Source organism: Medicago sativa, chromosome 2, assembly GCF_051527215.1.
Source record: "Medicago sativa cultivar Bolivia chromosome 2, Bolivia_mono, whole genome shotgun sequence".
Lineage (NCBI taxonomy): Eukaryota > Viridiplantae > Streptophyta > Magnoliopsida > Fabales > Fabaceae > Medicago > Medicago sativa.
The window spans coordinates 11,029,824-11,043,069 of NC_140750.1; the positions used below are offsets into that span (position 1 = coordinate 11,029,824).

The 13,246-nt window shown below is 39.4% G+C and overlaps 1 protein-coding gene and 1 pseudogene across 2 annotated transcripts; both read right to left on the bottom strand.

Moving 5' to 3' along the window:
* Positions 1 to 172: 172 nt before the first annotated feature.
* Positions 173 to 1,967, bottom strand: LOC146944485 (F-box/kelch-repeat protein At3g06240-like; annotated as a pseudogene). Its single transcript, XR_015028139.1, has one exon. The product of XR_015028139.1 is annotated as an F-box/kelch-repeat protein At3g06240-like (transcript).
* A 1,591-nt stretch (positions 1,968 to 3,558) lies between these two features.
* On the bottom strand, positions 3,559 to 7,455 carry LOC146944486 (uncharacterized). The gene is made up of 3 exons (XM_085742872.1): positions 6,969 to 7,455; positions 5,661 to 5,888; positions 3,559 to 5,459 (listed from the first exon to the last, which is right to left on the bottom strand). The coding sequence occupies exons 1-3, from the start codon at positions 7,014 to 7,016 to the stop codon at positions 3,837 to 3,839; spliced, it is 1,899 nt and encodes a 632-aa protein (XP_085598998.1). The 5' UTR covers positions 7,017 to 7,455; the 3' UTR covers positions 3,559 to 3,836.
* Between the last annotated feature and the right edge of the window lie 5,791 nt (positions 7,456 to 13,246).

Below are 13,246 nucleotides of genomic sequence, written 5' to 3' on the forward strand. Positions count from 1 at the left end.
CAACAAAGTTGTCATCAAATGGATGTCAAAATATCATTTCTCATTAACAATAGAGACACCAAGGATGTGTTTGCAATTTGAATACACTTAAGGACAATGGTGACAATGTCTCACACATTTATAGACTATATAGCTATGAAGTAAGGACACTCCTCGGATTAGGCGTGTCCCGGTGTCGGACACACCAACACTTGTAATTATACTGAATTATGTCATTTTTTCAAATTATTAGCTGTGTTGGCGTGTCAGTGTCCGGGTCGTGTCCGGTGTCCGTGTCTGTATCCATGCTTCATAGCTATATAGACTAAAACGATTGTTTGCTCAAAAACAATTAGCTGCTCTCTTAATTAAGGCTAATAATTGGAAGGACAAGATTAAAACGGCTGGTTTGGATTTAATGAAGCTAAAATAACACTAAAAGCAAAAACCTGTACAATGACTTCTCAAACATGGTAAGTATCCACCACTGCAGCTACCACCATTCCTTGGGCCTTACTCACAGTTACTACTGCTTCCCTTTCTATTTCCTTGGCTGCTTCTTTCTCCACAACCTATTCCACAAATGTGTGTTGAGAGCACTTTTATAATTTATGAGAGCAATAAATCAAAGAGATAAATTTTGAAAGTGAACTTAGGGTTAGTATCTTTATATTGCTTTATATAGGCAGTAGGCTAAGCTGAGAAGGAAATGAAATGCTTGCTTCTTTTCTTAATCTTCTAAGAACTGAAGGAGTTGGTGGAACAGCTTATGGCTGCCATAGCTGCTCAATCTGACTCATGTATCCGTCGACACCAAGCTCCTTAATCGTCTGTGTATCCAAATTAAAACAAGCTAGTTCTCCATCTTTTTTTATGAAGAATATGTCACCATTTTTCCCTGCTTCGATGGGATACTTAACATGAGGCAACGACCCAACAATGAAGAGCTTAGTCCACGATTCTTTTACACCAATTTCACCTAAAATTGATATGTGAAGTGTATTCGTCTCCCCACTATATGATATCAAACCAATGGACCCATTTAACATCACCAACTGCCTCTTCACCAATCTAATATCGAAAGTATCATCAATATCCGAGGGCATGGGAGTCGTAAAACACACCTCATTGGTCACGTCAAATGAAACAAAATATGTTCCACCATCAGCGCTATCCTTTTCAATTTTATCCCACCAATGACACATTCCATCCATGTAGAATCGGACAGTTTCTTCTTTTGTTTCAGGGGACATCACCATAGACATGTCAACATCGAGTTTCTTCCAAGAGTTGCTTCTTACACTATATATCTCCCATAAGGGATCCATAGGTACATCTTTCCATGAAGCCTCTTGCGCAAGCAAGCCCCTAAACATAACGTCATAGAAAGATAGGCTATCAAACTCTACATACCGAATCACCTTATAATCATCCCTAACATGATCATAACCAAACCCATGAATAAAAGCTTCAAACTTCCGATACAGTAAGGACTCAACAGGACTAGAAGGAATGACAATGAATTCCTCGGTAGTTGGATTCCACAATACAGCTTTTCTCTCATCACCAGAAAGACAAACAAAGCCATTGATACTGATAGAACCCAAAATATAAATATCTTGGCCAAGCACTTGAAATGGGAGTGACGAATTTAATTTAACCCTATTCTCAAATCTCTCACCCGAAATGAAATACAATGTGGACCGGAATAGGTGTTCATCCTCAATAGTATGCCGTAAGATAAGAGTTGCATCATCATATTCAGAATGTGTTCTATATATGATACGATTGCGGTAGATTTTCATGAAATAAGGGTTTTGAAATAACATTGACCATGATTTACATGTAGATTCAAATCGCTTCAAAGATTTAAGAGGCAATTTTGATAGAATGGAGATTGCAACATCATCAGGTATGTGATTGCTAACCTTTCCGGTCGTCGGCGTCGCAGATTTATCCATCTCCGACGATGTGTCTGTCTTGCAATTTGTGACCACTTTTTTTTTTTGGTGAAGAATAATTTTTTTTGGTGAAGTATTTGTGACCACGTTTAAGCACAAGAGAAAAGAACAAATTTTAATATCAATTTTTTGTTGGTGAAATTTCAATATCACTTCCTTCCCAATATAAGCACCATCGCAATTTTCAATCTTATTTAGTTAATTTTTATATTAAACAAAAGGGTAGTTAATTTTTTTTTATAATTATATTAAGAATAAATTTTTCCCTCAATTTTTTTTTTAATAAAATAATTCGATTTGAAATAATTATTGGTCAGACTTAACTACACGACTGAAATCCATATTACTATAGCTCTTTCCTGGGTAAAACCAAAAAAATATTAAGAGTAAACTCGCATGAGAGATGTTTAAATTACATTATCCTTCTCTCTTGTGTTACAGTATACACTCCCCTCCCTAAGAGCTATGGTAACAAAGTAAATTTCCATTTGCTAAAGTAAAATACTTCCTTGATCTTTTAACTGCTAAAGTAAAATACTTCCTTGATCTTTTAACTATAACCAAACTCATAGGGTCGAAGCCAGCAGAAAGTGCTTCATTGGATGCGTCCATGAAACTGCATGATATTGCCTTGTGAAGATGTGGTAGGCTTTAGAAGGTTCGTAAGAAGGCTACTCTGTCATACTACAACAAGACCACACATAGCTTTTGCTCCTAAACAATTGAGCCAGTTTTTATGCTGCCATACCATGCCAAACTACTTTCAGTTTGAAATTTCTTTAATAATTTTTCAATGTGATGCATGGAAGTTCTGTTTCCAGATCATGTATGCATGTGCTGATCAGTGATGTATTAATCTTGGGTTATAAGCCAATTTTTACAGTCAGTGAAATCAAATGTAAGAACACAATTACTGTTTGTTATACCCATCAAAATCATTTTCCAGGATTTGTCCACTTCAGGTCAACAAGGATACACATTTAGCAGCTCTATATCTTGGTTAAAATTTCGCTTTGCACCTACTTTGTTTCCTTTGTTAAAATTTATTATACAAATAGATAGATATATCTGGTGTCTCATTCTGCACCTACTTGTTATCTGATGCTAATAAAGGTTTTTTGGCCATTGTAGTGAAAGAGTTATTAGCTTATGCCAGCTAGTTTTCTACTTGGTCGTTGTTTCTTCTTCTATTTGTGAATGTCTGTGACTGCTGTTATCTGTGGTGAGTATGTCTGAATTGAATCGATGCAAACATGTATTGGGTTTTGGTTTCGCAGAAGGAAAATTAGAATGGAAATAATCCTTGTGTTGTTTGAGGCTTATAAATTTGTATGCTTTGCAGCTTTCAATGTAGAGAAGGTTTTAATGTTATTTTCAAGGTTTGAATATTGGACTAGAAAGGAAAGAGAAACCGAGGGCAAAGCAAACACACCATGTTATTGCAAACAGAGTTTGAAACTAAAAGAGAAATCCCAATCATTCCGCATTTTCAACTATCCCATCCAAATGGTATTTCAACTAGTAAGAAAATAATCATTTTCAAACAGATGTCCAACCATATGGTGATTAAAGTCAATTATCAGCCCAACAAAGCATAACAACAGATGATAATAAGTACTTCAAGAACCTCAATGCTCACTAGAGTGTTTTTACTTTGTTCTGCAGAAATTTAATTTTCCCACACACCATAGAGGAAGAGTGGTACCATAGAGGAAGAGTGGTACTCCTATAACATCATGGTTAATTTGTTTTAAATAAACATACCACACACCTCATGCAAACATTTTTAATGATCAATCAGGTCAACAAATAAGCAAATCTACAAGGCTCATTCATGCAATCCTAAAACCACTACCATTACGAAAACAAAAAAAAGGGAGGTGGAATTGCAACATACTAAAGCAAACCATCAACCAGTGAGGAATTACGAAATCGGTTGATTTTAGCTGTGGCACTTATGGTTTCATTATATGTCCGGGTAAACTCATCCCGACTTTTAGCCAGTTTCACTTTCCAAAGAGCCTTCTGATCTTCGAACTTCTTTATTTGACCTTCGAGGTTCTTTATTTCTGCTTCACAATCTTCCACTGCACTCTCAGCAATGTCAACGGACTTCCTTTTTATGTCAATTTTCTCTTTCAGCTTACCTGTCTGCTTAAATGCTCTCTTTGCCTCAAGTATGTTGGTTAGCCTACTGTGAAGCCACTGGACTTCCACGTTCAGTTCTTTTACAACATCAACTTCAGAAATCATCGTTTCCAGATCTTTTATTTTGATGTTAGTAAAATCCTTATTCTCCAACTCTGATATGATTTCACAGATCATCCCCAACAACGCTGAACGGAATCTTACCGACTTTGTTGGGCAATTCTTCGCAATATCTCCACGCTTGCCGATAATTTTTCTTAAAATTGGCATATGTTTAACCATATATTCGTTCACACTGTCCTCAGTCCGGCTTTGAACCTCGGAATCAATCTCATCATCATCGTCTTCTCTAGCCATGGCAGCCAATTCAGTTAGTCTCTGGCTATGGGCTGGGGGTGAACATCCAGTTCCTGAATGGTTGGACAGTGAATTTTCATCCTTGTCTTCTTCCTCCATCATCTCTGGTAGTGGTACATCTACTGTTGAATTCTCAACATTTCTAGCCTCTTTTTGTCCCAGCTCTGGTTCAATTAGTTTCAGGCTAAGGGCTCGAGGTGAACATCCTTCCCTCGAATGGATGGACAGTGAATTTTCATCTTTGTCTTCTTCATCCATCATCTCTGCTACATCTACTGGCGAATTTTCAACATTTCTAGCTTCTTTCTGTCCCAGATCTGGTTCAATTAGTTTCAGGCCAAGGGCTTGAGGTGAACATCCACTCCACAAATGGCTGGACAGTGAATTTTCATCCTTGTCTTCTTCCTCCATCATCTTTGGTACATCTGCGGTTGAATTTTTAACATTTCTAGCCTCATTCTGTCCCAGCTCTGGTTCAGTTGGTTTCAGGCTAAGGGCTTGAGGTGAACAACCAGTCTTCAAATGGTTGGACAGTGAATTTTCAGCCTTGTCTTCTTCCTCCATCCTCTCTGATGCATCTACTGTTGAATTCTCAACATTTCTAGCCTCTTTCTGTCCCAGCTCTGGTTCAGTTAGTTTCGGGCTAAGGGCTTGAGGTGAACATCCAGTCCTTGAATGGCTGGACTCATCCTTGTTTTCTTCCTCCATCATCTCTGATACATTTACCGTTGAATTTTCAACATTTCTAGCTTCTTTCTGTCTCAGCTCTGGTTCAGTTGGTTTCAGGCTAAGGGCTTGAGGTGAATATTCAGTCTTCGAATGGATGGACAGTGAATTTTCAGCTTTGTCTTCTTCCTCCATCCTCTCTGGTACATCTACTGTTGAATTCTCAACATTTCTAGCCTCTTTCTGTCCCAGCTCTTGTTCCATTGTGGGAGGATGAGCAACTGGATCTGATACTAGGTATCTAGGGGGTTGTATTTGACCAGAAACTTCACCTGTAACTTGATATGACTGCATTAAATCTCATAATAGATTAGATTAACAGACAATTTCATTTATATACAGATGCTTTTTTTAATGGCAGAAAATTATAATTCATAAATTCTGATGAATGTTTGAAAAATTTGTACTAAAAAACCAAGATAAAATAGGTATTATGAGGAATATATATGTATATGTATGTGTGCACGTGAAATGTGTTTTATTTCATACCATATTGATAGCTTGGGCTGTTGGAACATCAGGCTCTTGGATTTCCTCAGGGGCAGAAGAAGAAGAACGCCCTCTTGATATATGAGGCTCTGAACACCTAGACAAAGATGGTGTTCCAGTTTTAACAGGCGTTTTGGACGCTGATCTCAAAGTACGATCAGAAATCGTTGTGGACTTTGGATTTAATTTCCTTCTAGCATAGACATGATTTCCCCCCTTAGACTCTAACTGAACATATACAACACAAGGCAACAAGTTGAAGTTAGGATTAAATCTAAAACAACAACAAGACATAATTTTATTTTAAAGAACTCAAGAAACCTGTTTCCTTCCAAAAAAAAAAAAACGTCATTGTACATCCTCTTTGTATGTTACTAACATTGACAATAGTGAAAAATATGAACATGTCATGATATTGACTACTAAGCTTATACATTGATGAACAACTAAATATTCTATTGCATTGTAATGAACAACTAAAAATGTTCTATTGAATGCTAAGGTAAATATTGAACAAATTTTCTTTAACCATTTTCTACTTATTGTGAGTTAAAAACAGAAGATCATGAGAGTGACACCAAAAAACAAAGATTCCTTTTCATGTGTAGTGAACAAAAACCAACCAAAAACATTTTTCTTCCAAGTTCATGTTTTTATATTCAATAAAAATGCCTCCTTTAAAAAAAAAAAAAATCACTTTTCATGTCCAGTGAACCAAAACCACAACCAAAATTTTTTCCTTCCTAGTTCTTGTGATTTTTTCAATAAAAATGCCTCCTTTAAAAAAAATCACTTTTCATGTATAGTGAACCAAAACCACAACCAAAAAAGATTTTTCTTCCAAGTTCATGTAATTTTTTACAATAAAAATGCCTCCTTTAAAAAAAAATCACTTTTCATGTGTAGTGAAACAAAAACCACAACCAAAAAGATTTTTCTTCCAAGTTCATGTTTTTATTTTCAATAAAAATGCCACCTTTAAACCAAAAATAAAAATAAAAATCATTTTCATGTCTAGTGAACGAAAACGAACCAAAAAGATTCTGCTTCCGAGATCATGTTTTTTTTCTCAATAAAAATGCCTCCTTTAAACAAAAACAAAAAAAACACTTCATTTTTTTTCCAATAAAAAAGCCTCCTTTACATACTTTCTACTTTTTTATAAGTTAAAATCATAATCATCATCAAACCCACAGAACAAAAATGGTGGTAGAAGGTTTTTAATCTAACTTCATATGATGCTAAAACATGACATACATTACAGCAACATTTGGAAACGAGAGAAAAAGAGAGTTTATCAAACTTAACCTGATTGTTAACTTTGGTTGTCCTTTTCCCCTTCCTCTTTGGTTGCATGGTTCTGTTGTTGAGTAGAGAGAAATAATGAAGAGAGGTTTGTGTGCTGTGTTGTGTCTACTAAAAAATGAAATGAAATCTCTCTCTCTCTCTCTCTCTCTCTCTCTCTCTCTCTCTCTCTCTCTCTCTCTGTATATTGTTGTTTTCAATTTTAGTTGCAAAAGTAGCTTGTTGGGTTGAGGGATAATGAGACAAATTAGTGGATGTCACTAAAGTACTATGCATATGAAGGGTCAGGGGTGAAATGAGACCGTTGCATGCATTGCAAGAATATTAATTAGAATTTTTCTAGTTAGACTATGATTTTATCTAGTTACTCCCAAAGATACATTTTGTTTGTACTTAACAAAATGACTAATATGCCCTTGTAACTAAACTAAATTTTCAAAATATCAACCAACACTAAGTTTCAATGTAATTTTGTAGATTACTCAATCCAATACAATATCCACCATTGAACTAGAAATTATCCTCTTGTTTTTGGGCGTAAGCCAAATCATGGTTCTGGTCTAATGTTTAGTTCAAGACGAGAATTATTATTAAAAAATGAGAGGTAGAGAGAGAGAGAGGCGGCGGTCCGAGGCTTCGCCAAGGGCAGTCACACCGGTATTCTTTATCACCGGAAGCGAGGTCACATAGGGGGGGTAGGGTTCCAAGCAGGGTGCCACAAAGGGGAGGGGAAAGGGGGGATTGGACTGATGTGGTTTCTCGACGTCGGAAAGCGCGGCGACAGGATGACCATGGACAGGACAGACAGCGGGATGGCTGGAGGAATGGAGGTGCAGCGGTTTCATCTGCAAGGGAGTCTAGGGTTAGGGTTTACAGGAGAGATGTCTCTTTTTCACCATACAGGGTTCAGGTAGGTTACGATGGTGTGGAGGATGATTACAGTAGGTCTTTCAGTCTTGACAGAAGAAGGAAATGCAGTGGAAGGAGGGATGGTAGCGTGGCTGTTGGACACCAACAATATCATCAGTCGCGAGCTGTTATCAAGTCTTCAAAGGAAAATGAGTCAGGTTCTGAACTGAAGCGGTATGTTACTTTTTATTTCACGAATTTTCCAGAACAAATTCCATACTTTTATTTAAGGAAGAGCTTTGAGGTTTGCGGTATACTTGAAGATGTGTTTGTTGCAAACAAGCGTAATATGTATGGAGAAGTTTATGGCTTCGTGCGTTTCTCGAAGGTCAGAGATGTGTCTAAGTTGTTACAGGCGTTGAACTGTGTCTATGTGGGTCAGTATCGCATTTTTGCCAAGGTTGCTAGGTTTGATAGACACGCAGCGCCGGAGGTGAGGAAGGAGAGCGAGAAGAAGGTCACTGTGAGCGAAGGTAGGAATGTAGTGGTGTATGAGGGAGAAAAAAAGAAAGAGGGAGGGAAGCGTGGTGAGGTTCTTGCAGGTGAGGGAGAAAAAAACAAAGGTAAGAAGGTGGAGGAGGGAGGGAGTAAGCCGGTGGAGAAGGAGGTGAGGGAGGAGGGCGAGGTTAAGGAGGGAGTGAGGGTGGGGGAGGTTTTGGTGCGCATAGATGGGGGGAAGAAGAAGCCAGCTACGGCTGAACAAACGGTGAAGCGTACAAATCAACAAAAATTGGTGCGTGCGTTTAGGACGGTGGAGGAAGATTTGAAGTGGGCTCGAAGTGGTTTGGTGGCTACGGTGATTAACGGAGAAGCTATTCCAATGATCCAATCTCGAATATCGGATGCCGGTTTCAAGGAACTTGATATTATTCCTATGGGGGCCGATAAGGTGTTTGTGTGCAGCTTGAACAATTTGGAAGTTATGACTATTATTGACGGGGCTAGGGAATTTTTCAATCATTTTTTCTCTTCTGTTGTGAGGTGGGATAAACAGTCAGTACCTTTTCAGCGGGGTGCATGGTTAAGAATTTACGGTATTCCGCTTCATGCATGGAATGAGCAGTTCTTCAAATTGTGCACTATGGAATGCGGACGTTATTTAAGGGCAGACGTATGTTCTTTAGAAAAAGAAAGGTTTGATTATGCACGGGTGTTGGTAGCTTCATCCTCTCATGACATTATTATGTCGGTGGAAAATGTGTTGATCGATGGCGCGATGATGGAGGTTAAAATCATGGAGGAGTGGGGATACAATTTAGGAGAAGATGCTTGTTTATTTGAGGAAGATAACGCGTCCAATGTATCTCAAAATGATCAAGCTGAATGTAATGGGGACTTTTATAATCAAAACAATGCTGATATTTTTGTTGAGAAGATGGTGGCAGAGATGGTTGAGGAAGAAACATCAGCTATGCATGCAGTGGAAAATGTTAATCAGGCTTGTCACAGTCAAGAGGGGCCTGTTTATGTGGTATCAGATGTTAGTTGTGCAGACAAGCCATGCAAAAATCATGAAGAAGGCATGAAGGAGGCTCGGCAGCTATGTACTGTAGATGAATCTGCTGTACAAGGGCCAGCAGCTATTTTCCCAATACAACAACATGAAATTCACGTGCCTGCTGCAATTTTTCCAGCACAGCAACATGAAATTAACGTGGACTTAGAGCATAGTGATGATGGGCAGCTGCGTGGTGCAGAAACAGAACCTGTATCCAAGAAGAATGCTGCTGTTTTTTCTGATGTGCAGCTACATAAAACAACAAGTTTGAATGATAAGGACTCAAGTTATGCTCAAAATAGGCGTACTAAATCATGTCCATCAGCTGGTGTACGTCCTGTCATCTCTGGCCCATGGAGTTCCGAATGGTTGAGTGAGCATAGTCACGGTGAAGCGGGATTTATTTTTCGTGCTAAAAAAAATATGAGGAAAGCGAAGATAAGAGTGCAGCAACGTGAAGGTCAAAACAATGACCCTGAAACTATTCATAAAAAAAGGAAGGTGGGGGCATTACTTCGACATAATGTTTCTAGTCTAAAGAAAGTGGCAAGGTTACATTCCAAAGACCGCAAGGAAGTTCTAAAAATCTTAAAGCAACAAAGTCGTAAACGGAATGGAAAGAATAAGGTAACTAATTCTAGTGAGATGGTTAATAATGTTGTGTCCGGTGGAGCTTCTTCTACATCATCTGTTAATACGGATTGGCAACATTGGGTGACTATGAATGGCAACGATAAGGCGGCTGCCGAGGATGTGTGTGATATTGGTAAAGCTATTGGAGTTAATTTTAATGGGGACCCGGAAAACATGTTTAATTTGTTGTCAGGGGTGGGTCGAAAGAAGAAGGTGCCTAAGATTGTGAAGGACCTTGATGGAGCCAGTGAGGCCGAGGGGGGGTGCTGAAGTGGTGTGTGTTTGTGGGGGTGGGGGATAGTGTCTTAAATGAAGTTTATATCGTGGAATGTTAGGGGGTTGGGGGGTGCGGAGAAAAGAAAAGAAGTTCGTAAGATGGTGGGAGAGAAGTGTCCGTCAATTGTGTGTATTCAAGAAACTAAGATGCATTCATGTGATAGTTTTTTATGCGCCTCTTTATGGGGTAGTTCACCTCATGAATTTTCCTATCGTCCTTCAGTAGGGGCGTCGGGAGGTTTGTTGACTATTTGGGACTCGTCGGAGGTGGAGATTTGGTCTTCTGTTAGTATTGAACATGTGTTGATGATCCATGGTCGGTTTGTTCAGTCTCAGGAAGAGTTTTATTTGTTTAATATCTACGCTCCTTGTGATGGTGGGGCAAAACAGCGATTGTGGGATTCTTTGTCTGCTCGAATTGAATCTCTTAGGGGAAAAAAGGTGTGTGTTTGTGGTGATTTCAACGCCGTTCGGAATGTGGAAGAGAGAAGATCTGTTAGAAACTCTCAAGGTTCCGTGGATCACGTCCACTTCAGTCGTTTTATTGATGAAAATGATTTGGTGGATTTACCGTTGTGTGGTCGTATTTTTACGTGGTATAAAGGCGATGGTATGTCTATGAGTCGATTGGATAGATTTTTGCTAAACGATGAGTGGTGCTTGGTGTGGCCAAATTGTGTTCAGGTAGCTCAATTGAGAGGTTTATCTGATCATTGTCCCTTAGTGTTGTCAGTTGATGAGGAAAATTGGGGTCCAAGACCCTCCCGTATGTTGAAGTGTTGGCAAGACTTCCCTGGATACAAACAGTTTGTCAGAGATCAATGGCATTCATTCAACGTGGTAGGGTGGGGAGGTTTCATTTTGAAAGAAAAGTTGAAATTAATCAAATTAGCTCTGAAGGAGTGGCATCTCAATCATAGTCAGAATTTGTCCGGTAGAGTCGATACTTTGAAAGTGCGGTTGTCAGAATTGGATAACAAAGGGGAGGTGTCGGTTTTGTCAGAGGGTGAACTTGAGGAGCTGCATGACATTACATCAGACATCCATTCTTTATCCCGGATTCACACTAGTATTTGTTGGCAACAGTCTCGGTTACAGTGGTTGCGTGAAGGTGATGCAAATTCGAAGTACTTTCATTCCAGTTTGTCGAGCAGGAAGAGAAGAAACGCAATTTCTTTGATTTTCGTGGAGGGTGTGGCGGTGGAGGGGGTTAATCCTATACGTCAGGCGGTTTATTCACATTTTGCGTCGCATTTTAAAGCGCTGAATGTGGAAAGGCCGAATGTCGATAATCTTCCCTTTAAGAGATTGTCTGTTTCAGAAGGAGGTAGTTTGATCAAACCTTTTTCTTTGGATGAGGTTAAGGTGGCTGTGTGGGATTGTGACAGTTATAAGAGTCCGGGTCCTGATGGGGTGAATTTTGGCTTCATTAAGGAGTTTTGGAGTGAGCTGAAGGTTGATATCATGCGCTTTATTTCAGAATTTCACAGGAATGGGAAATTAACTAAAGGTATAAATAACACTTTTATAGCACTCATACCAAAAGTTGATAACCCTCAAAAACTTAATGATTTTCGTCCTATTTCTCTGGTGGGGAGCATGTATAAGATCCTGGCTAAATTACTTTCTAATAGATTGCGATTGGTTATTGGTTGTGTTATTTCTGAGTCACAGTCTGCTTTTGTGAGAGATAGACAAATCCTTGATGGCATTCTTATTGCTAATGAGATTGTTGATGAGGCTCGTAAAAGTAAAAAAGAGCTTATGTTATTTAAGGTTGATTTTGAAAAAGCTTATGACTCTGTTGATTGGTGCTACCTTGATGCGGTCATGGAGAGAATGGGCTTTCCAACTTTGTGGAGGAAGTGGATTAAGGAGTGTGTTTGTACAGCTACAGCATCTGTGTTGGTAAACGGGAGTCCGACACCTGAATTTCCGCTAGAAAGGGGTTTGAGACAAGGCGATCCTTTATCCCCGTTTCTTTTCTTACTGGCTGCAGAAGGTTTGAATGTTATGATGCAATCCATGGTTCAAAATAATATTTTCTCTGGGTACTCTATAGGGGAGCACGACTCAATGGTTGTTTCTCATCTTCAGTTTGCAGACGACACACTTCTTATGGGAGTAAAAAGTTGGGCAAATGTTCGTGCTTTGCGGGCTGTCCTTTTTCTTTTTGAGGCGATGTCAGGGCTAAAAGTGAACTTCCACAAAAGTTTGTTGGTGGGGGTTAATGTTCCAGAGTCTTGGTTAAATGAAGCCGCGGCTATGCTTGGTTGTAAAGTAGGAAAGGTCCCCTTTTTGTATTTGGGTCTTTCGATTGGTGGTGATTCGCGGCGTTTGTTGTTTTGGGAGCCGGTGGTGGATAGAGTTAAAAAGAGACTATCAGGGTGGCGTAGTAAATTTCTATCTTTTGGTGGTCGTCTGGTTCTCCTTAAGGCTGTCCTGTCCTCTCTTCCTGTCTATGCCCTTTCCTTCTTCAGAGCTCCATCAGGTATAATCTCTACCCTTGAATCTTTATTTATAAATTTTTTTTGGGGTGGGTGTGAGGATCATAGGAAAATTTCATGGGTTGGTTGGAACAATATTTGTGCTAGTAAAATTAATGGTGGTTTGGGGGTGAGGAGGATGAGGGAGTTTAATGTTTCACTATTAGGAAAATGGTGTTGGAGGTTACTAGTCGATAAAGGGAGTATGTGGTATAGGGTGTTAGTAGCGCGTTATGGTGAGGAGGATGGGAGGTTGGCGGTTGGGGGCCGGAGTGTTTCTTCGTGGTGGAAGGAGGTGGCGAGTATTCGGGACGGGTTAGGTGAAGTAGGTGAAGGGTGGTTTAGGGACAATGTTGAGCGTAAGGTTGGTGATGGGGTTGACACGGCGTTTTGGTTGGATCCGTGGGTGGGAGGTGTGCCTTTGAGCGTTCGGTTTGGGCGTTTGTTTAACTTAGCCGTCAATAAATCTATTTCGGTGG

Bases quoted from the DNA above. Each gene is read 5' to 3' on its own strand.
- LOC146944486 (XM_085742872.1), bottom strand. From the start codon at position 7,016: ATGCAACCAAAGAGGAAGGGGAAAAGGACAACCAAAGTTAACAATCAG. The intron at 5,889-6,968 runs GTTAAGTTTGAT...GTATATGTTCAG, and splicing joins CAACCAAAGTTAACAATCAG to TTAGAGTCTAAGGGGGGAAA. The intron at 5,460-5,660 runs GTATGAAATAAA...GATTTAATGCAG, and splicing joins CAGCCCAAGCTATCAATATG to TCATATCAAGTTACAGGTGA.